The sequence below is a fragment of the Diorhabda sublineata genome, chromosome 4 (assembly GCF_026230105.1).
Source record: "Diorhabda sublineata isolate icDioSubl1.1 chromosome 4, icDioSubl1.1, whole genome shotgun sequence".
NCBI lineage: Eukaryota > Metazoa > Arthropoda > Insecta > Coleoptera > Chrysomelidae > Diorhabda > Diorhabda sublineata.
In genome coordinates, this window is record NC_079477.1 from 29196081 (window position 1) to 29221202 (window position 25122).

The 25122-nt window shown below is 31.5% G+C and overlaps 1 protein-coding gene across 2 annotated transcripts; it reads right to left on the reverse strand.

Annotated features, from left to right (window-relative positions):
- Window positions 1–113: 113 nt before the first annotated feature.
- Window positions 114–4868, reverse strand: LOC130442974 (protein dj-1beta). 2 transcript variants are annotated; one of them, XM_056777397.1, is made up of 4 exons: window positions 4559–4868; window positions 4330–4460; window positions 3957–4188; window positions 114–2101 (listed from the first exon to the last, which is right to left on the reverse strand). In XM_056777397.1, the coding sequence occupies exons 2-4, from the start codon at window positions 4414–4416 to the stop codon at window positions 1851–1853; spliced, it is 570 nt and encodes a 189-aa protein (XP_056633375.1). In that variant the 5' UTR covers window positions 4417–4460; window positions 4559–4868; the 3' UTR covers window positions 114–1850. The 2 variants fall into 2 exon arrangements, with proteins under 2 accessions (XP_056633375.1, XP_056633374.1); XM_056777396.1 differs by having other exon boundaries at window positions 4566–4855.
- Window positions 4869–25122: the final 20254 nt, after the last annotated feature.

Sequence of the window (25122 nt, forward strand, 5' to 3'; positions counted from 1 at the left end):
GTTCATTATTATATCTTATATATGAGCAAACAGACGACCTTGAATTATTTTCAATATTTGAACAAGTATTACTTTGGAGGAGGATTAAACTGCAGACCACGTCATCTGTGAGTACCCAGCACGATACAAACACTTGGACAAGCCTAATGATATTAAACAGTTCAAGCTAAAGCGCCTGATCGACTTCTCAAAAGACATCGGCCCTTGGTAATGTCCAGTGGAGAACGACGAGCATATGTACTTAACAGCCCTTGGCTGCCCACTGTTCTACTACAAAGGACTACTTTGAAATCTTTCTATTGCTTGATTCTACTTAGTTTGTGACCTTGTGTCTCTTCCCTATTGGAAACTCTTCCTCAATAAGTGGTAATCGGCATCAGACATAACAGATACTCAGATGAGGTCTGCAATTAATATTAATCTAGATACCTGCAACTTTTTAACAAATCGGAATTCACCATAAAGAAAAGTGCGAAAAAGATGTTCCCTAAATTTCTAAGAGACAGAAATTTTTACAGACAATACCAATGTCAAAAACAGACATTATAACAAAAATCAAGATTGGCAGACTTAGATGGACAAGACATGTAGTACGCATCGACAACAGCGTGCACACAAAAAATAATATTAAGGCCATATCAACGGACAGTAGAAGCAGAGGGAGACCAAGGCTAAGATGGAGAGACGGGGCCTCTAAAGATTGTTGCTGTAGACTTTATTGTCCTTACAAGAGAAAGGAAAGTTAGGGAAAGTCGAGGCTCCCTTGTAATGGGGATTTGTTATATAAATTTTGTAATCACTACAAACGGAAAGTAAACAAATATATTTAAAAAAATTAGCTTACCATAAAGTTGTACGAAAATATCACCACAAACTGATTTCAACAAGAATTTTATTGGTACTATTGAAGAATCTAGATATGAAGTTTTACTCATACATTTGAAGTGTTGATTCCATAAATCAAATTCTTTTAGTTTTGGCAGTGACTACCGAGATGCATTAATTAATTGAATAGAAAATATATTCCACATAAACAAATTCCATGAATACTCCCATCCAAGATTTTTTTCAAATTTCTACAATTCAAACTTTGTCATTCTTATAAGTGTGTCTAAGATATACTGTGTATCAACATCTTTACCTTTATGTAAATAAATTCCACCTCTATTTTTACAGGTGAGAATATTTTAAATTTTCAAGAAGTAATTTATTTTTTTTTGTAGTTCAAATCACTCTACTATGACTTTCAAGATTGAAAAGTATTTGTTGGATTATATTTTCACTTATAACTCTGGAAATTTCTTTTAGAGGAGCGCACTAATCTCAGGAACTACTACTTCTACTCTAAACATTATTTTATTATTGGAAAGCCATATTAGATTACGCTGAGGCGATAGGTACGAAGCATCAATGAAAAATTCTGCTAAAACTGGAATAAATTATTGCTTTTGAGAGCTTTCAGTGTGTGCGTTGTTGGGATAGTTAAAGTTATGCTAAGTTGGAATTTTTGGAACCGTTGGTGATATTCATACAAAACACACTGTTTACAATACCACTACACCAACACTCACAATTACACAGTCTGACTTGTTGTTATCGAAACGCGCGCCAGACAGAGTAATTGTGAGTGTTGGTGTAATGGTAGTGTAAACAGTGTGTTCAGTTCAAATTCTGAATTATTATGTGGGGATCTACGAAAAGTCTAAACTCTTATAGCTCCAACAATATTTCAGTTTTTAATTATAACTCTATCATGCGTTTCATTTCAATCAATAAGAATGTTTACATATTATATTTAATCACAAGATATTTCTTAACACTCTTTAAAACCGTGGTTACATTTGGTTTTTTTAACATGACAAAAGCATTCCTTTAGCTACTTCTTGAGCTTTTTCCTTTCCTTGCAATTTCTCAACAATAGCTAAAGCAAAATCAAAAGCAGTTCCTGGTCCTCTGCTCGTAATTATAGTACCATCAATAACTACTTTTTCTTCTTTGTATTGATATCCGTGATCACCATCCAAAAGTTCATTTTTTACACTTGGATATGAAGTTAAATTTTTGCCACGTGCGATTCCATGAGCTTTTAATGCCAATGGAGCTAAAACAATTTTATAATGATAATTATAAAGTGAAATGTAAATCAGTTATTTGGAACAATTGATGACATTCATATTGAACTGTGTAATATCATAACACCTACACATATGTTTTAATAACCAAGGTAACCCTCAGCCTCTAAATATGATAACCTGTTATCAAAATGTGTTCCATATAGTTTAACGGGAGCTACTATTTTTATGCTCACTTGTTGGTACCGGTAGCAATTGAGGTCTTTAATTATAGTTGTAGTAAAAGTAGTAAAAATTTTTGACCTGAGACACTCCATATAAAAGTTTTAGCACTTTCAATATTCTATATTAATTCAATGGAAAAATTTCTTTGAAAAAGCATTATCATCCTGTAATTGACTCACCATCCAACGCTATATTTTCTTAACAGGTGGCGGAAGCAAAGTTACCTCATGCACAAACTCAAAACTGATTGACTGATAATCCAACCAGTCAATAGGCTAGCTCTTAACAAAAATATAAGACCTTCAGAATCTCCCATAGAACTCAGAGGATAGGAAGGAGTTTACGCGCGAAACTGCGACGTGAACGAGGATGAGAATATGTCGAAATGACAGGGGGTTGTGGAATGTCCTTCTTCGCACCCATCCGTGGATTTATCTGAGGGTGACCCTAGAGTGACGAGTGTCAATTTCATTTTTTTAAACTTTCTCAAAACAACATGACATGAATTTCGTTTTACATTGTTCTTAATTGAATTTCTTCATTCATTTTCAGCTCTTGACCATAATAGACATGTTGAATTTTCCAAGTAAGTTTTCAATTGTAAAGCTGGATGCCATTAGAGCTGATTATGGCACTTTCAACTAAATACTTTCATTCATGCCAGAGAAGGAATGGATGGGTTTTAGCTGGTAGGCGTCTGTACAGCCAGCCAAATGCAGTACACCTGGGACCCCTTCCCAGGTATTTTTTCCCACCTGGAAAATGAGGTTAAGTTAGGTTAGATTGAAAATTGCAGAATAGCTGTTTCTATTACAGCTTTTTCTGAAGGGATCAGTCTGCAATAACCTTCTGTGTCTCACAGTTTTAATCTGAAAGGACATACATACCCAATTCCATTCATGAATGCCACTGACTAATAATACTGAAGCTAGAAGCCTATCTATAGTAGCCAACTAGTCTCTGTGCAAACACCACTCAGCTACAGCTAGAGGCAGCTCTAATAGTCATACAGTTAGGTTTAATATTTGAGACCATCAAGTTTTTAAAACAAAAAAATTACAGTTTGTAAGTTTTTTCCATCGACTTTAAATCAAAAATTCGAAAGTTATAACTTTCCAAAGGGCTGCTTCCAGTTGTAAATTTTGATATCAATCGACTTGTTTTGTCAAGCTGAGTAAAACGGCAAAATGTACATAGGGCATGGCTAGTAATATGTAGTTTTACTCCAATCATTTACATAATCTACCAAAGAGGGTTGATGGCTTACTGGATGGAGACTGGACACTGGTCAAGAAGTGTTGGTTTAAAATCTCACTGATGAAATGTCTAATTGGTATTTAATTATAAAGTATTTCCAAAGACCAATTTGCTATTGGGATTTAATCAATTAGAATGCTATTTCACGGTACTTTTACACAGATGACATAAGGCTAAATAATATAAATAAAATGAACATTCTTTGCTTCAAATGTACCATAATCAATCATGAGTAATATATTTGTGAGCATACAAAAAGCAAAGAACCAAAAATTATTTTACAAAAATTTTAAATCAACTGAAAGAAAATATGGCTTGTGTTCTATTATGTTATCTAGAAAGTATATTATCTCATTTTTCTGCTAATATAACCTTGTTCAATATTCTAATGTATGTACATACCTGCACATATTGCTGCAATATGTCTTCCACTGGCTTCTTGTTCTTTAAGCAATTCTCCTACTTCCTTAGATTGAGCCATTGCTTTAGAACCTCCTAAGCCACCAGGTAAAACAATAACGTCGAAAGGTATTCTCTTTGCAGCATCGGCAATGCAAACGTCTGGTTGAATACGAACACCACGACTACATTTAACTAAAGTACATTCTGGGACACCTGTTATTGTAACTTCTACCTATATTAATATTTAATTTATGAGGGACGTTTTTTAACTAGCAAGATAATTTTATACTTGTAACATTATTGTTACATACAACAACCAAAATATTTACAAATGAATTATTTGAGTTAATATAACAATTAACTCTTCACTCACCCCTCCTCTCGCTAACACATCGGCAGATATTACAAATTCCATCTCTTCAGCTCCAGAAGCCAAGAAAATTAGAGCTTTTGGAGCCATGACGCACTGAGAAAATTGTTTGACTTTTTCAAGAAATAAATTACCTATAAATGGATAATAATGATTAATTTGTGGCCCAAATTTGAAATTACGAATACTATTAAATATTACACCTGCCACAGTGAATATAATTACAAATAACCTTTTACCTATTTGAAGGTTAATTCACTGACAAAACATATAATGATCAGCTGTTCTTAACTGTAAAATTATTGTTGTATAGGCTTTTCATAGAATTAATTCTATGGCTTTTACGAATTAAATAACTAATGTTCCACCTTTTAATGTACTTCTATTTCTTAGCATAAAATTAATGGAAAGTACTTAGTACAACCTGAAATTTTGAATTGTAATAAAAATAATGGATTAGTAATCAATCGCTATTAATAGAAAGCAATTGAAAAACGACAAATTCAAAAAGAAGAAATTCTGTGTAATTATTTCACACGGCTGCCAACGTAATGTAATGTAATTCCCTTGTTACAGTTGTGATTTCGATTCAGACTAAGGGTGCATTCCACTAAGCACTCACGACAATCACGATCACGACTACAATCTTTCCCGTTCCACTTGTCCAGAGCGTTATAATCGTAAATCCAAGTGGAATGGAATACGAGGCGTTTTGGGCGTTGGAAGGAATGATAAAACAGGAAAAATAAAGCAAAAGCTTTAAAAGGTTTTGTTATAGTTTGTAACATAATACATGTAATACTCCAATATGGACAGTTCTCATGCGAAAAAACGGCTCTACGCTACGGTGCCGACAGTATTCATGCGCGGTACTAACTGAAGCGCTCGGAGGAGAAAGAGAACGACACACTATTTGTTTCACTTAGTCGGAACACCTTCCACTTATAGAAACTTTCCATATAGGAATATTACATATATGGTTTGTAAGGTATTGAATTTTTTAGTGGGAGTGCTTAACTGATTTACATTAAAGTAAAATCAAAATATCTTCTGCGGCAATAGTAAAAGAATACTTCAAAAGTACTTATAATATCCCATACCAAATCAAATAACGAGATAGATTCTCATGGCTGCAATCCGCGTTGCAGTTTTGAAAATTCCGCGAATCCTTTCAACGCTCACTTCTATCCACCTCTTGATAAGGGTAGTCGTAAACGTTAGTGATAACGTCATGAGTGACGTTCTCGCCGCGACTAGAACGATCGTAGTCGCTATGTGGAATGCATTCTAAGTGTAGTTGAATTTGTCTTCGAACAATAGATGGGAAAGACATACAAACGAAGTTTAATGGTTACATATATAAAAAAAATATTCATTAGGTAAAATAGGTATTAACCGATCACACTGTTTCATAGTTAAGTTGGTGAGCGTTCAGGGACCTTTGCGCAATTAAGCACAAAATACACCTAGTGCTACAGGACTTGTCCAGGCGACCATTTTTTTCAAAGTGCTTCTTGCGTGATCAACTTTTGTTCGATTTAGCTCGTCTTGAAAGACCCGTAGACTCGATTGTTGTTTAGCTTCAGATTCATATGCATAGATCCATGATTCGTCGCCTGTCACTATCTTAGAGACATCTTTTGAAGCACCGTTACTGATTGTGTTCAGAATTTTTCAATAGTAATCGACACGAGTTTTTTTTTTGAGCAATTGTCAAATAATGCGATATCCAACGCGAAAAAATCTTTTTGGCAGCCAAATGTTCATGCAATATTAAATGTACACGAGTGAAACTAATGCCCAAGTATGTCTCAATATCAAATTTTATGTTGGTAATGTGAGATTTGACATATTCACATCAGTGTTGCCTCTTCTCTAAACTTAAGTAGCAACTTTCGTATATAATTCGAAATACAATTTTGAATGTTTTTGAGTTTGATACTTTGTTTTTTAATGATTTTCACATTTCACAAACTGTAAACTAGAGGGTTATATTATCAAATTTTATACAGGGTGTTTTAAAAAGGGCGATCCCGTCTATAGGATAGATAGAAAACTGAAAATGATTTGGGGTTTGCGCAGAGAAAAATTTCCGTATTCAAGATAAAGGGCGTTGAAGAAAAAAGTATAGACATTTCTTACGCTTTTGCCGGAACTATTGGCAACATTGTATTGAAATTTTATACGAATATGTTTTGAATATGTTTTATTCTGACTCTCATAGAGGGCGCTAGTTACCCGATAGTGTAATTAGTAGTATTGAACATAACTTTGTTTTTCATACTGTACAGTAAAGTCGACTTTACAGTACTAATTTGAACCCGGAAAAAGACACTTTATGATATCCTTGTACCTTACATTACTCTTGAACATGTCTGCCTTTGTTTACAATAGGGACTTCTGTTAGTTTTAATTTTTTTAAATAATAAGAGAATAATCAAAGGAGCTATTATAACGTGAATAACTATTTCAATATGAAATTTATTAAGCAAAATTTCAAGATCATTTAATTTTACACCGAAAAGGAAACACTCGATACTGTGTACCGTTTTCGGAATATTTTGATTTGAAAATTATGAAGTAATAACAGACGCTGGCATAAATAGAATAAATAAAATAGAGTTCAATTAGATTAGTTGTTCAAAATGGCCTCCGTTTTCAAATATACAAGTCTATCCCTTTTTCTAACGAGTCCATTAATCTTCTAAACGGTTGGGAGGCAGCTACGAGGTCATTAAAGTGAGGTAGAATTCTGTCTTTCAATTTTTGAGGTGAATTCACCTCTGTAGTATAAAATTTATCTTCAAGATACGACCAAACTGTGTAATCCAAGGGATTGAAATCGTATAATCGAGTAGGCCAATGAATCGGAGCTTCTGCACCGCTACCAATCTTTCGATTCGAAAAATGGCAACTCAACCTATTACGACATCTTCTATCAAAGTGTGTTGGAGCTCCATCGTGCATAAAAAATAAAGATCTTCGCTCATTTAGCGTTAAATCTTCTAATATCTCGAATAAATGGTTGCTCCTGGTACATATAACTATCTAAATTTCCAGGTAGAATGTGTTACTTAAAGTTGCTGCCCAAACATAAATATTAAATTAGTGTTGGTAATGTGATACCCTTTTGACATGTGGATTCTCATCACACCGTAAAAGTTGTCTCGTCCGTGAAAAGAATACATTTTAAAAAATTTGGATCAAAGGCTTTCTTGTACCTAATGTTGGACAAAAATCCACTCTAGCTGATAGATCGTCTGGCATGAGCTTTTGGACTTGTCTGAAATAATGAGGATGTAGCTGTTGCTCTTTAAGTATCTTCCAAGTACTTGAAGAAAACGTATTTGTTTGTCTTGCCGCATTTATTACGCCAACTGTTGGATTTTGATCAACTACATTTCAAATCATATTTTATTTATAGTTGTTCTTGGCCTATCAGAATTTATTTTTTTAGGTCTCATACTCCCAGCTTCTCGACAACGTCGTTCAATGTCTCTGAATGTATTTTACTTGTTAAGTTTCTTCGAGGAAACTTTTCTTTATAACGCGTAACCGCTGCACTAGAGTTTCCTTCCGCGTAAGATAATTAACATGTCAGTGTATTCAAAACTTCAGTATATTTTCATTTCAGAAATGTAATTATTATTGACTCAACGTCATAACTATCGATGAATGACACTTTCCCATTGGCAAACTCAAAGAAAATGCTATTGCCGTGTAAAATTCAAAGTTAATTAGTTATGGGTACTCAGCTATTGGGGCCTTAGTATGAAACAAACAATAGTTTGAGTCCCAGGACCTCAATACATGATCATCAAAGTGTTGTTTGCTTCATACGAAGGCCCCAATAGCTCAGTACCCTTACTTATTTAAATTTGAAAAGCAAGATCCTATACTGATTAGACTGGATTTTTGTGAAACGCGACAAGAAACGAAAGACCTCAGAGCGTTTGTAGACGTCCGTTCTTTTCACCGGATAACGGACCGTGATTTTTGCCGGATTCGCGGTGGTGTATAATTTATAATGTATGTGTGTACATGCATCGGACATCGGTTCGGCGAAAAATATACGTCGGATGCACCACCGCTTCCTCTCGGCTCGACGCACACCGTCCCGTTGACGCTGCCGGACGTATTGCCGGTTTTCTGCAAATGGAGTGCCGTCTACCTGCGTTCTTTTAAAAATGGCTGCTATTGACACGGAATTGTTAATAAGTTTAGTTGAAAATAGGCCTGTACTGTGGGACAAAACCCAAGAATGCTATAAAAATAGACAGTCGAGTTTTGCCGCTTGGAGGGAAATTTGTCTTGTGTTAGTTAAATGAAGGTTCCCTTTATAATAATATAATATATTGTACCCACAATGACCTTTTATGTTCTTTTATTTCTTTTTGTTTCTTCTTGTACAAATAGTAGGCCAATACGATTCTTTTTTATTATTATTCATTTCAGACGTGCGTAATCACTGACCACCAGTTCAAAACTATTAACTAGCGCATGTTAGACGGCAGTCCCAGGTAACATCCATCCAATAAAAAAATATATGTATACACAGATAGCCGTTTATTGACGGTACGTTGTCCGGTGAAAACAAAAAAACAAACGTCTACAAGCGGTCTCAGTCTCAATTTTTTTAAATGTATCCGTTTCAACGATAGGGTCTCAATTACGCAACAAATCACATAATGTTTACTAATTAATAATAATAATAATTAATAACTTCATCATTACTTCATACCAGCGTCGGTTATTACTTCATAATTTTCAAATCAAAATATTCCGAAAACTGTACACAGTATCGAATTTTATCGAAAGTACCTTTTTGGTGTAAAATTAAATGATCTTGAAATTTTGCTTAATAAATCTCATATTGGAATAGTTATTCATGTTATAATAGCTCCTTTGATTATTCTCTTATTATTTAAAAAAATTAAACAGAAGTCCTATTGTAAACAAAGGCAGACATGTTCAAAAGTAATGTAAGGTACAAGGATATTATAAAGTGTCTTTTTCCGGGTTCAAATTAGTACTGTAAATTCGACTTTACTGTACAGTATGAAAAAAAAAGTTATGTTAAATACTACTAAGTTTTCAAAACATATTCGTATAAAATTTCAATACAATGTTGCCAATATTTCCGGCAAAAGTGTAAGAAATATCTATACTTTTTTTTCTTCAACGCCCTTAAACATCATTTAGTTTAAGTTCATTTGAAATTTTGCTTTATAAATCTAATATTGAAAAATTTATGTTGGTACGAACCGTTTTATTCTTCAACGTTTTTTATCTTGAATACGGATGGCGTTACGAAAATTTTTTACAGAGCAAACCCCAAATATTTTTCAGTTTTCTATCTATCGTAGAGACGGAATAACCTCTTTTTGAAGCAACTGTGTGCAAAAGGTATATTAATAATATAAGAAAAACCACACTCTATAAAATAAAAACATTTAATTCGTTTACAACTACAGTTAAAAAATATATAAATATAATCTCAGGTATATAATATACTTAGAAAATAACATAAATAGTAATATCAAATAAAATTAGCATATATACAACAATAATATCTCATCTAACATACACAATTCAAAGTGTAGATTGGAATTATGGTTGTATATTAACAAATATAGAAAATTGTACAGGCTATTATAAAAAATATGGTAAAATTAATAACGAAATACGATAACACAACATTTTAAACTAGTTAGCTTAAGTAAATACTATCCTTTAAAGCCCTATTATCTTGGGGCACATATTCTGCTGTTAACGCTCTCCAGAAACAAACGTAAAGCTCGGTAATTTCATATATATATCTTTTCTTCAATACTGAATTATCTAGTACTTCTACTATTTATTATTCAATAACAACCGTTGAACACAATTTTAAATTTGTGAAGAGTTGCATTTCATCACAGCATAATTCAATTATAGTCTATTTTTATGTACCTACGAAAGAATGATAAACCCTAATTTCTATTGCAAAACTTCAAATATTATTATAGGATAATCTGAATATTTTTTAAACTTTTCATAAATGCACCTGAACTAATACAAATTTCCGGTCTTGTATTGATCTTTTATGACCAAAAGAACAATAGAAAAAGGTTTGGACAGGCCAAAAGCATGTGTATTGAAGATTACATAGCCGTAACATAAGATTTTTTCAATGAATACCTAGTTGTCGATAAAGATGAAAAATTTTGGAATCTCTTTTCAATAAAATCCTCCAAAAATACGATTTTTAATTTTTCTATATAGTAAGGAGGTACAAGTTGTGTATTCTTAATAATTTAGTTTTTGTGTGATTATGGAAAATTTTGATAGATCGCATAAACGCCGAAAATGTTCATGAAAAACATTGAGATTTAATTGCTGGTGGATTTATTTAGTATTGCGCTTGGTATTGGGAAATCTACAATTTACAGACTTCAAAAAAAGCTGCATGTGTTTTTTTAGAAAAGAATTCCCACTCTTGGAAATGATAAGGACTACCCTAAATTGGAAACTAAATTTTCACCGGAAAAGGCATTCTAGAAATCTATTTTGATAATAAAAAGCGATATTGTACTATGAAAAAGAAATTATCCTAAAGAAATGAGCAACCAAAGAACAAATATATTTTTTTGAGATAAAACATGGAATAATGAGAGAGATACACCAAATGAGTTTTGGCAAGATAAAACTGTTACAAGTCGAAGAACAGGTTATTATATCTCTTTTTCATAAGGACTGTAAAAGTACAAATCGACAGTTCAAACGGTTTTGTTAAACGTGGTTTATAGACTTTTGAATCTACTCATACCGATGACTACCATGAAGACATGATTGCTTATGTTTTTAAAGAATTATTCGAACAAACGAAAGATCTTCCTCAGAACTGCATAGTATGGATATGGGTAATGCAAGATATCACTCGAAACTTTTAGATAAATTTTCCACAACCAAGTGGTTTAAAAAATATTTACAGAATTGGCAAAATGCGAAGAATTTTGATTTGATGAGTCGAGTAGCTGTGGTCAGAATGTCAGATCACCACGATCATCATTAACTAAACTGGTTTATGGGCATATTTAGAGGAAGAGTTGTTTTTGAAGGAAGTAAATATTATAAAACCTGGAAACTGAAAAACAGCATTAATTCATACGATTAAAGAAGAAGATAAAATGTAAAAGTTTGACAATAAAACTGATTAAATGTTCATTGTAAATATTGGTTACGATAGTTCATCTTTTGATTCCGATTCTAATTTGTAAGAAGTAGCTCTACTTATACTTGTAAGATTTTGTATAAAAATTATTATTTACGAACATAACGTTGTTCAAAAGTCAAAATCACACTCTTATATACCTATTCAACCAATATGACACAATGTTCTTGACATACCTTTGGAAAAATTGAGCATTTCCGGAAAAAAAGCAATTTTAGAACTTTCAGCTGTTTGAAAATTATAAACAGATTAATTGGGTGAAAATAGAAGTGTACTTTCGTAATATGCATTGTATTTATACAAATGTTATTTCAAACGAAAATATTCGTAGTTTAACTCGAAAAAATCTTTTAACCGCCTAGTAAAAGAAGTGATACGCTTATGTATACTTTATTATTTTAATACTCTTTCATTCATAAAATTAGACTATAAATAGGAATAAGTGTACTGGAGCTTTAGACAAAATTCAGACCTGGTTCATTTGATTACCTATATCCAAAGTTGATTCCTATAGTAAATTTCGTATTGATCTAAATTTAAAAGAAGTATAATAACATTTACAAAAAATTTTAATATGAAATAACTGAAAAGTAGTACATTATGGAAAGGGCTTGTTGATTGATTATTATATCCTCAATAGAATGTTAATTCTTACTAATTTATGTATTGAACAAGTTGCACACTAGTTGCGTCCCGAGGTCAATCGCACCTACACATTACTAAGAATTACACCTACCTCTAAATTTTGATCCGGTTAGGTTAGGTTATGTTTTTCGGTCATAGAATGTCTACCAATTGCTTTGAATTTATCCCCATCCATGGTACTTATCCCGGCGTGAGGGAGAATAAGTTGGTAATATGTGTTTTACTTAAGCTCCCATTTTCATATCTTCAGCTTAAGTACACATTACTAAGACTTACACCTACCTCTAAATTTGAATCCGGTTATGTTATTTTGATCATAAAATTACCAATTACCTTGATAGTCTTCGTATACTACCCTTACCACCCGGATTAAAATTTAATCGCGGGACGCAACTCGTATGCAATCATTCAAAAAGAATGTTATGCTATGTTAATTATTTTTTATTATTTTTTAATAAAATTTTATTGATAAAAAATTTCAATTATTAGAACTTTGGATTGATTCTGTAAAAACTGCATATTCATTATTTAGAATTAGAATTACTTCAGAAAAGCCATTAGACTGAAGAAATTATAACGTTTGATCCAGTGTTTAACCGATGTAATATCTCGTTTTTTAATCTTAAGGCTAATCTAATATGTATTAGCTTAGATTGTAATTCGTGTTATTAAAGGTAATCAAGTACGCAACAGTGTAGATGGAGGTTAAAATTTAATTAGACTAAATGTAATTCACAAAAACTTTACATCCGTTCTTAAGAGGTTTTGATTGATGGGAGTATTCTCAATACAAAAGTTGAGGTTGATTAAAAAATCTACTGAGATCGACAAGGTAGTTACAATTTATGAAACTGTACGTATAAAGAGTTGATTTATAGTAAAATATGTTTTATTATCTTGTTATTTTTCCAATTTTGCACCTTAATTTTTAAATTTTAACATTAATTTCACAGTTTTATTAAATTTATCATTATATGATTGTTAACAAGTGTGAAATTTTACATACAAGAAAGTATAGATCTTTAGTTGGATTAGAGTATGTCTTTGTACATTTATTGTTCTAAAATTGGTTAATATGAAAGAAATTTTGGAATAGGATGTGAGGTACATATACTCTCGTATTTCCTCAATCTTCTCCCTACATTTTATCTGTATTTTTTACTGCCGTTTTCAATTTATATTTTATAAATATTATGTAGTAGGTGTATTGTCAAAGCCGTGGAATTACAATTTTAGGAAACTATTATCTGAGGTTCTAGCCCAGAGCATGATTTTGATCACAGTTCAAACGGGTTCAAATTTAAAACATGATCTACAACTTTTGATTTCTGGTAAGTTTTTGTGAGTTAATTTATTTAGTTATAGAATAAATTGTAGATATTTAATAATATTTATTGATCAGTTAACAACAATTTTCAATTTACATGGATTTTGCACTAAAGTTTGATACTAAGTTATTTTTAGGCTAAAATGCGGAAAAGTGTAAATTCGTAAACCTCAGTAACCTATCAAATACGCTCATGACAAACAATTATCCTTAATAATCCTACACAATTTATTAGTTTGGACTTATTGGTAATCTAATAAATCAAATTTCCGGAACGTGAAGTAACCACCGGGACTTTATCTGAAAACCGGGACTGTCCCGGTCAAATCTGGAGGTTTGGCAAGCCTACTTAAAAGGAAATTGAATAAATATAATGTATTTTTGGTTAGTCCTTGGTATTATTTTCATTTATGGATTGATTGTACAGGATAATATAACAAAAAACTAATTTGTCATTGAAAAATATAACAAAATTGCGAGGAGAAATTATTAAAATATAATACTAACACTTTTAAAGGTATGCTGAGTGTTTAAATATCTTTTTTCCATAAATTTGTACAATTTAGTGAGACACCCAGTATGGTAAAATTTGATAAGTAATTTGTTAATGACCTAAATGACGTGCTTTGGAGACACTTCTATGCATTAGAGGTAAAAGTACGTGAATCCCTCTTATTCGAGAGCGTTTAGCGATAATTGATGTGCCAGATTTCTTTTGTCGATGTCGGCGATGTTTTTAGCTTTACAACGTTCAATCTAATTCGATGTTTATATTGAAATCAAAGAATGCATTAATTCAGTTTGCTTAAGAAATAGAATCCTGAGATTCATAACTCCAGTGATTAAATTCATAAAATGAATGAAGAAAAAAACATTTCTATCCCTTAATAAAAACTGTAATTGAATTTTCACCACACATTCTAGTAGGACATCTTCATGGTAAGTACATAGCAAAAAATAAAGCGATTACAGTCTAGACCCCATAATCTATAAAATCATTTATAAAATGATTTAATTAATGATTAATGAAAATAAATCATTACTAGATAGAATAAGAAACTTTAACAAGCTTCTGTATAATTGGGAAAACATATAAAACGAAAGTTTTAATATGTAATAGTGTGTTAAAATAAAAGTAACAGAAGGCTTTTCATTCCAGCAAGAGTTCCGAAGTAACGAATGTTGGAATGGCCTTCTGTTACGAGTATTTTATAGCATTTTCTCTGTTTCGGCTTGTATTCATAGAAACATATATATTAGGGAAATTATACCGCGATGTAGCTGGTCGGTTGGTACCACCGGTTCATGCTTGACATTTGACTTTGGAAATAGTATTTGAATTCAAAAAATTTATATTGTGAGCTGAATTCCGGGTGAAGAACTTTACACCACTAGAATTGCGGGACATGGCTTCTAACGCCAAAAATAATTTACATCTTTTGAGAATGACATAATTTCAATACATTAAACTATCCCATCATTTTAAGATTAGGTCTTTCCAAGAAACTTATTTACTGTAGATTTGTATGTTTTGTTAATATTTTTTAACTACATTTACTTTGCCTAAGAACTCAATATAATTTATTGTAAATTTTATCTTAAAATTGAAATAATCTCACACTATTCCCACACATGACCAAATAAAGCATCATCTAGTCAGCTGTCATATGAAACTGTTATTCGGGGGCACAAACCCACTCCAGAAAATTCCCAAAAATCGCTTAAGAATTGAGAACATTCTTACACGAAAATGCATACAAGAATAACGTTGTTCTAATACCAAAACAGAGAAAAGCATTTCCTAGTACAAGCCAAATATAACTTATGTTGTAGTTCACTATAAATGTTTTTACAAATAAATATATGAATATAGCCCAAGAATTATAATGGAAACTATCCCCTATAGATATTTTTATTAAATTTAATATTATCAAATGTCAATGTCAAAATATTACATCAATTTCGTATCTCCCTAGTCATTCATTATTTCTTTTTAGCGTGCATTATATAATGAATTTCATATGGATGAATGAATGACATATTTTTTGTAGAAGTATGAACTCTTATTTTATACTGGACGAATACCAAAAACTATAGAGAGATCAACAAGTACATAGTACAAAGTATGCGTTCATGAAATATTAAATATATATACATAAATTTACCCCGCAGATTGCACGAAAGTACCACGAGTCGTTGAGAGTACACTCCATGAACACCTCTGGTGTTTGGGGAAACTATAATAATTTTTATAAATTTCTTTAATTTATTTCTTAAACTTTTTTATATATGTTTATTCTTCTAAATGTTCTTGATTTAAGGTCTTTTCTGTTTTAAAATTATGTTTTTTTAAATAATTTTTTTAAAAGAAAGATAAAAGTTTCGACTTATTTCAGTCTTTTTCAAGTTATTCAATTTTAATCTTTATTTTTAAGAAATTATCAAAAAAGAAACTAAGTTAAAGCATCGATATGTTGTAGGTTAAAGGTATTCAACGTTTTAATTTCATTATTCTTGACGTAAAATAAAGAATTGAATTTCAATGTCAACAGTAAATTTTGACAAATGACATTATGCAGTGTCATAATGGTTCAAGTTAGTTCTCCCGCACTTTATCTCGTCCTCAGTTTATAGATGGGTTCAAGGCTACGAGTTTGTTGTTCTAGAAGCTCAAGAATCGATAAGAATTATTAGTTGGATCATAAGGTCGCATTCAGCGGATGAAACCGTTGTACAACCCTAGCCAAATCATTCGGTGACATATACGCTACAAACTCAACATGTTATGAAGCGGACGCCATCTTTAGCAGCACTTTTAATTTGTGCTAAATAGCGGTAGTGGAAGTGAAATTTGTTAAATCGATTGTATTCTGTGATCGAACGTCAAGTTGTAATCATGATGTAAAAACTACAAGGTGTATTTTTCCCGAGGGCTTCTTTTCGACTCGTTCTGCGCATCTCTTTGGGAGCGAATTCTCATTGGCAGCTTCCCAGCTTGTAGTGTTTTACATCATGGTTGTAATTACTATGTCTACGGTTGTTACCTTTCATGTAAGGAACATGATTGAATCCGTTTATGATGATAAGGGAACTAGTGGAAAGACCAAAAATTAACAATGTTTTCAAAATTCTTTTAGAAACGACAACAATAACTGTATAAACTTGTATATTCATCGAGAAACGATCAAAACAAACAAGATTAAAACCTCGTAAACCGAAATTATTAGATACATTGCAAGAAGGGGACGTAGCAAATCGTTTGGAATATTGTTTATTGCCTTAAGTAGAAAGATATATTAGAAGATCAATGAACAACTTAGATTATACGATTACATGAACTGCTACTTTGACTGAGAAGGTAGCGAAACATCTAAAAATGCTAACGTCAAAACAATTTTGCACGACTATGCATGACCATATTCCGTGTTTCTATTCTCTTCCGATAATTCAATTGCATGATGAATTTATTTTTGAATTTTCGATTCCAGAAAGCGAATCATAACCTTCTACTGGCTGACCTTAGTCCTAGCAGATATTTTCCTTTTCCTAGAGAGAACAGGAGTAGATTTACGGTTGTTGGATTAAGAGGTTATACTAGGCGAAATACTGTCAGTAGTTTGCCATTGCCTTGTGACAGGAGACACGCTTCTTGTTATTTTGTTGTCTTGGTTAGCAGAGGAGATACCATTAGACGATCTACGTTTGATTTGTGTAGCATATTTGTTCTTCGAATTTCAACGAATTGTAATGTTTATAATATAAATGAGGTTATGTGGAGATATAATATTTTGTCATTAACGTATTTTATGTTGGTACAATCCATTAGGCAAATTAATACTAGACTGCGCGATACTTATATTTTCTATATTAAAAAGTTGTGCCAATATTGAAAAAAAAAACAGTCACTGGTCTAAGTCAAAGCTATATTTGTTCCACTGTGCGCTAATTGGTGAAATGCGTAGTCTAGTCTAAGGAGAAACCTGATGAACTGAGCCACAAGAGTTAATATTAGCAATAGAGAGAGCGAGTTATGGGAAATGAGGATTTGATTTCAATAGCGACTAGTGAAAGATAGAGAGTGATAAACCTACAAGGAATAGGACAGTCTACTTTCATTAACCAATTTTGTCACAAATTACAGCAAGCATGTAGTCATCCTATGAAAGTTGTCACTTAATTAAGTGAGGTTCACATGAGAGAAACTACATTATTTATTATTATGTTCACATTTAACTATAGAGTGAGGTAATTTGTGACGTCAGACACAGTTTGATAGATTTAATTAGGTAGACCGTCCCATCCTTTGTGGAAGAGTCCTTGGTAAGCCGTTGCTTTTTCTCTCTCTTTCAATAGTACAATTTTCCTCACATGATGCTGTCTCTCTATCTTTAATATTAACTGTATGACTGAACCACTCTACACCATATTATGTCATACTCCTATATTGCTAGTAAACAATTAGAACTAGGTGAAGTCTCCTTTTTTTACGCTAAATGTTGAGTTTTATGCTCGAGAATAGAGCATGCTCCTTAGCGTGCTTCAGCTGTAGCTCACCTTGTATGTGACAGTTAAAGTTAGGTAATGTAATAATTTATATTAAAATTAGCGATTAGAAATCACGAATCGATCATAGTAACGACGTATGGATAAGGGACTATACGTTTAGCGACGGGGCTTAATCTCTTCGGTTTTTTTGGTAGGTCTAACAATGTGTGTTGCCATCTTTCGAAGTTTCTCGATAAGTTGGAAAATTTAGAAGTAAGCGGATTTTTTACGCTCCTGAACACGCGGAAATGCGTTTCGAAGCAATCGAAAATAATGGATTATTATTTTGCAATCGTTTTTCGACGTATTTTTCAAAAAACAACTGAAACTACGCTCTCGTGATTTTGCATCATGTTATTCTCAAAAACTTTGATTATTTTCGAATCTTTCGTAATATTATAATTGATTATTTTGTTTTCTTTGACCAAAAATAATATTTAACGTTGAAAAAGATTTTACTAGGACTAGATTGAGAGCATAGTGAAAAGGGTTCTTTTCTTATCACCTTTGCTAATTTACCTGTTCTTCATAGTTTCGATTACGGTCTCATACCAACTTACAGTTGCTAGCAATTCAGGAGTAATACATAGTTCAATTCAAATTGCACTACATAATGTGCAACAATAAGGCAGTCATTTCGGATAGGGCAGAATTTTTCTTATGTGTCAAATTTATTCTGGAGATAGTATGAAAGGTTATTTGAATAATCAAGTTTAGTGGTAGGTATATTTATTGAAAGGATAGTCACTAAACTTGTGTATATCCAATTGCTTACATCATCAGTACACAGTAATACTTTCAGATTAGGAAAAAGCTTAAAGTACCTAAGTTTACCCTGTATGCATAAATAATAAAAAAATTATAAATCTAAATAAATGTTCATAAATAAATAATTATAGATATATAATACTTCTAGACATGGCAAGAAAAACTTTAGGCAGGTTGAACTTAACACACATTTTTTTGATTATACAATTTCACGCTTGAAAATCACAGCACATAAACATAAAACAATAACAAAGAATTATTCTAAGTAACAACCGATATTGAGTATTAATAAAAAGAGTATTTATGTATGTATTTCAAATTTATATCGAGAACATAGGTAATCATTTTCAAAATGTAACTAAAAGTGTTTTGCATTTCAAGTTACATTAATAAAGATAATACATATTCAAAAGAACACCACACATACAAGAATTTGGACAGTTCGAGTCGTTTATGTATAAGATTGATCTTCGAAAGTCAACCTCTTTCGTAATTTAGATCTCTAACTTTTATCGTTCTCATTTTTAATTTACTAGAAAGGTAAATGCAGCATACAAAAGTTGGCTGCTATAGGCAAACAAATTGGTATATTTACAAAATTTTATACGTGTCATTCAATTTGTCGATCATTGACAAGAGTTTATGTGAGTGACATCACGGTTCTCAAGAACTACTAGAGTGGACATCAACCGCAATTTTCGAAAGTAAAATCGACGACAACATAAATAAAAAGCTAGAACGAGTAAAAATGTACTAGTATTAACAAGAACAAGTAAAATTACTATAGGAAGAAACTAATTCCACCTGAAATTTTCAACAATTATTGTATTACTATTTATTATATTTATCATGTTGACAAAAATTAATAATAATATAATACTTGTAGATAAAGTACAGTATTCTATTCGTTACTCTTAAAGTGTAAAAATCATTTTGATGAACCATCATTATTTGCACAAAATACTATTATATAGTCATATAAGGTAACCTCCTAAACGTGAACTCGTAAGTGACTTTAATGCTGTGTTGAACATTTAAACAAATCAAAAAAAGCACGCAATGATAATGATAATTAAGCATATGTCGAAAAACTGGATAGAAGTGTTGGATAGAATGTTATTACTTGAAAGATTCCAAAATAAGATTTTTGCAACTAAACAAAAGATAAGTGCTACATTTGCTTCAAATTCAAACATATACAATGAATTATCTAAATAACTGTAGTTGAAGTAAAAGGAGGAAAAAAAAGAAAAAAGAAGAAAGCAATTTACAAGTTATCTGCATAATTCCATACTTGGCAGAATATTTACAAGAGATTTTAGGTGTTATTCATGAAATGAAGTTTTATGTTGGCATTGAGGTTCTGAGTACGTTAAGATAGTAAGCCGATGTTTTTTCTCTGCCTTATCAGCTGTTTATGCCCATTCAAACAAGCCCCCATAAACTTTTATACAAGTTGTTTGTTCTGTTTTTGCTATCACGATTTTGTTCTTGTTCAAATTTTCATGATGTGAACAACGCGCAGTTGTCAAATTATGTTTTCTACTCGCTAAAAATGAAACCAAAACTATTTTCATGTTGAAAACAGCTTACAAAGATGGATAAGTCTCAAAACTATGAGTGATTTGTAAGGTTTAAAATTGTCGATTGATACCAAACCTCGTAGGAGATGCTCATCAACTGTAGAAATCGACGAAAATGTTCACAAAATTCGAGCTTCTGTGCTTACGGACCTTTAAGTAACAATTGATCAACTGTCATTGAGTACTGCTCAAAAAAGACCTGATTTGTGCAGCCAGGAAACTGTTTCTTCCACTATGACAATACACACATAGTTTTTGGGATCACAATAGCACTATCACAAAGAAACCGCTACAGGTAAAACTCAGTACCATGTTTTTAAGGTTTTAAATTGTAAACCTCAATCATTTTAGAAAAAAGAGGTTGATACATAGCGATGAGGGCAAATTAGAGATAAAGATATCTTATTAGAATCTGAAAATAAGCTATACTCAGCTCAGAACTCTCAGCTATTCATTATGTTAGGTTCAGAAAGTATGCAGGTGATCTTGTAGTTACAGAGTCCAGAAGGTTAAATATATTACATATCACTATCAGTGTTACTAATGAATGGTTAAGCAAAAAAATAACAACTCATAGAGAAGGGGATCTTGTAACTTACTACAACTGTATCTTCTAAAAAGAGAAAGATCGATTGAAAAATTTGATCTTTTTTATAAACTGGAAACAGTTACTTAATTTGATAATCGTAATAATATACTGATATGGCTAGGACACTATTGACATTGAAACAATCATTTTAATTACTTCAACGAAACTTCATCAACAACAAATTGATGTTCTATAAAAGAAAAATGTCAAAAAGTATGTTTATGTGTATCAAACCATTAATTCAAACTTCAACAATTCTTATAAATTTTCTATAACAACATTGGCTGGCTCTGTTGTTAACAATGTTTCCATGTCTCAACATCGATATATGTACTCTAATATTGGCTGCCTCTGTTAATTCTTTTAGTCTCTGCTGAGTTTCATACTCAAGTGCAGCTTATTTTGCAACCCACTAGTCTGTCAATTTTTAAAATATTGAGTCAATTCAAAATAATTATTCGAATATTAGTTTAACGTTGCCAGCAGCAGATACAAAATGAATTAATATACATGAATATTAATTTCACCTGATACAATGAATGCAAATTATAACATCGATAACATTAATTATACTATCAGGACAATGAATAAACATTTGAACTGAGTATACATAAAACATTATGTGAGAAACCTACGCTAATCTATCATGAATATCAATAAGTTAGATTACAAGGAGTAAATAATACGTTTTAGAAAAAAAATAATATTTTCACAATCTCAAATTGTTCCTATATCCTGTATGAAACGGAACAAAAACATCCTTATAGCATCAAAATATTTGAGGCAGAAGGGAAAGAAGTTAATAAGATAACCAACCCCACTCCAACTCCATTAGAGATCATCCATTTACTGAATCAAACTTTTGTGATGGAAGTTTAGTTGTTGTTAAATAATTTAAGAGACAAAGACATCAACAAAACTAATGAAATGTTGGAAGTAATTAAAACACTTTGCAAGGATGAGATACGATGCAAAATAAAAATAAGCATTATCGTCTTCCATTCATTCAATTCATGTTTCAACTTAATTGAATGAAAGGTTGGATAAGGGTTTTAGACCCCCCAAATGAATATAGATAGTTGAGAGTTTCGTAGTCACAATATTCGAGGCTTAATAAGAGGGAAATTTGGAAATATAAACATTTCGATTCGTGTTCAATTTCAAATAAAAAATTTCAGTGCAATCTTTTATTTTTAAGGTTCTATAATGAATGACACATTTGTCAAAGTTGGTATTCTCGACTACTTCGTTTTTAAAACTAATAAATATATTTTTTACTTCCAAGTATAAATTATGATAGAATTTCTCAGTATTTGGAGAAAGCAGATAATACTAATTTTGTTCTGCTAGTATTATCGAGGCTTGGCAAACCTCCTCTAGCTCCAAGTCTTTATAAACGCTTAGTTGCTATTTACTACCTTGGGAGCGCGTTGTATGTTCTAAAGAGGCAAGCTGTGGAAGCAAATATGGTGGAAATGGCCGCTCAAATTGTGTCAACAAACAAAAAAACAAACAAAGAATATGGTGTATGTTAAAAATCCATAGAAAAGGTAAGTATTAAAATAATCAATAGGAGCCAACATTTAAATTCGTCGCAAGCGCTTACACAAGTCAAGCTCCATTTCCACGCTTGTGTCTGTAGACAGTTGTCGATAAACGTGTAAACGTAGCATTAAAGAAAATACCATACGTTTTATAAAGAATTTAATGAGATTGGATATACTGAGAATTTAAAGTGAAAAACAATTAGAATGACAAAAAATGGATTAAGTGAATACGTATTTATGATACGCAGCGAAAAAGTGTATAGAGCGAAGCTAGTGAAGCAAGAAAATTTAAGTTGAGCACAGATATTGTATAACTTTTTGGTAAAAACTGTCCTATTTTGAAGAAAAATGGATAAAAGTGTTCCAGTGTAAACATATTTGTTATTTAATTATTCTTTGACGTTTTAAAAAAAAAAAGCTATACGAATGAAACTTTGCTAGATGACGCTGAACGGCGGGTGTAATTTGGACGCTAACCATCCTTCTTTACCTGTCTGACCAAGAAGGGTAGATAATCCGACATGTATTTTCGGCGCTAAGAAGTGCAGGTAGGTCGAGTCATTAAATAACCCAATAGAGGGAAAGTTGATAGATTTTTAAGTAGGTTAGGTTAGGTTAGGTTATGTAAATCTCTTATTTTATATGTAATATGTACTTAAGTACTAAATAAAAATATAAAGAAATATGAAATTTACTTTATTCTGTAGAGTGTTATAAACATGTTGTGAGGAAACTTTATTAAGGGCAGATTGTTCATTTAAAAAAAGTGCAAAGTAGCCCCCTCTAACGGTAAATTTTTTCAGACCTTAAGTGATAAAAGGTCATTTCTATTATAGGAAAATCTAAAAATACAAAAATATATCTTATTATAAATGTCGGTGATTTAATAAATAACTGTATTTCATAAATCATGTACTTCAGTCGGTTAGCGCCCAAAATACACATAGGATTAAAATGACCCTTCGGTCTTGGTGCCTAGTTTACATGTTGTAAAAAGTAATCCTTTAGCGCCCAAATTACATCCGCCCACGCTGAACCTCCACAGTTATCAACAAACAATATTCTTTAGAGTTCACTATTTCTATTGAAAGCTCTTGATGCAAAAAGCTAAATTTGAATTATATGAATAAATCTACTTAGTAGAACGATATAACATGTTATAATTTTCTAAAACGTAGAATGGTAGAATTTAAGTAATTTTGAATGGACTCCTTTCTTTGGCATATCTGAATGATAAATCAAAAGTATGGAGCTGTACAATTTTATGGACTAAGTTGCAGCGATACACTTTATTTTATGAATTGACTGCTAATGCTGATAAAGGGCTAACTTAACTAGTTCAACGTCTCCTGAATCGAAAGGTATCACGGAGTCTAGAAGAAGAGAGGGTACTGAACCCACTGTTTACACTACTACTACACTAATCCAGAAACTGAAAATAAGCGTCTTTGATGATGATAACAATGTAAAAGTTAATTAAGAGAAGTTATTAGCGAACATAAGCTGGAATATAAGCGGCAAAACACTTAAGACGTATCAACAATACAATACAACACAAATAATTTGAATAAAAAAAGCTTTTTTTGCAACACAACGTGAAATGGGTTTTTTTTTCGGAAATTCAAATGAACATGAATAAGTATTATTAACATCTTATATTTTGTAGAAGTATATGGGGATATGGCTCCTTCTTATACTATACGTGGTAATAATATCAGGGATTGTTCATTGTTTTATTCATCTTAATTTTTATGAATTATAATAGTTAATATAAAATTCAATACCGTCAATAATAAGTTCTATTAAACATAAATGATTATGTTTCGTTTATTTTGATTTGGTTAAAAAAAGGTTTTTTAATATTTTCAGCACGTGACTTTATAAAGGTCATTTTTCAATGCTTTTGGCATTGGCTATAAAAAAAGACAGCTCAAATTATAGCTAAAACTATTCTCGTTAAAAGTACAAAAATATATATTTTCATGGACTAGATTTCGTTTTAGAATCATATACATATTACTAATTTGAGTTTAAAAATTCTTTATTTTCATATATAATTACCACAATTCATTTTAGAAATAAAGTTACCATTCAGTTATTTACATAAGAAATTCTAATTTAATTGAATTGTGAACTTTCGTATTCAAATTCTTTTATAAACAAGTATGTCAATATAATTAGAAACACTGATAGAAAAATAAATGTAGGTTACATCAAGTTATTTGTCCTTGTCTTGTCAATTTAGAGGAGGAGGATATTCAAGTATAGATTTGGATCAGTTTCATTTCCATGCAAAAAGTGGTTAAAAACATTAGTGCATTAATTTAAAGATGAAAGTACTTAATTATTGCTGCTATTTAACGGCAATTAACTTTACTAAAGAAATTCTTTAAAAATATATATTAATATGCCTCGAAAGATCTAGTCGTTGGCATAGGATCAAAAAATCTACTACCTTGGAAATGTTATATCGGATTATATTTTGTGGTACAAGCTGGTTAAGTATGAGGAACTCTAAGACTTTATTGAGTGTTTTCTTAAGGTTAGATTTCAGATTTAATTACTGATATATGGTAAAG

Bases quoted from the DNA above. Each gene is read 5' to 3' on its own strand.
- LOC130442974 (XM_056777397.1), bottom strand. From the start codon at position 4,416: ATGGCTCCAAAAGCTCTAATTTTCTTGGCTTCTGGAGCTGAAGAGATG. The intron at 4,189-4,329 runs GTGAGTGAAGAG...ATATTAATATAG, and splicing joins ATGTGTTAGCGAGAGGAGGG to GTAGAAGTTACAATAACAGG. The intron at 2,102-3,956 runs GTATGTACATAC...AAATTGTTTTAG, and splicing joins TATTGCAGCAATATGTGCAG to CTCCATTGGCATTAAAAGCT.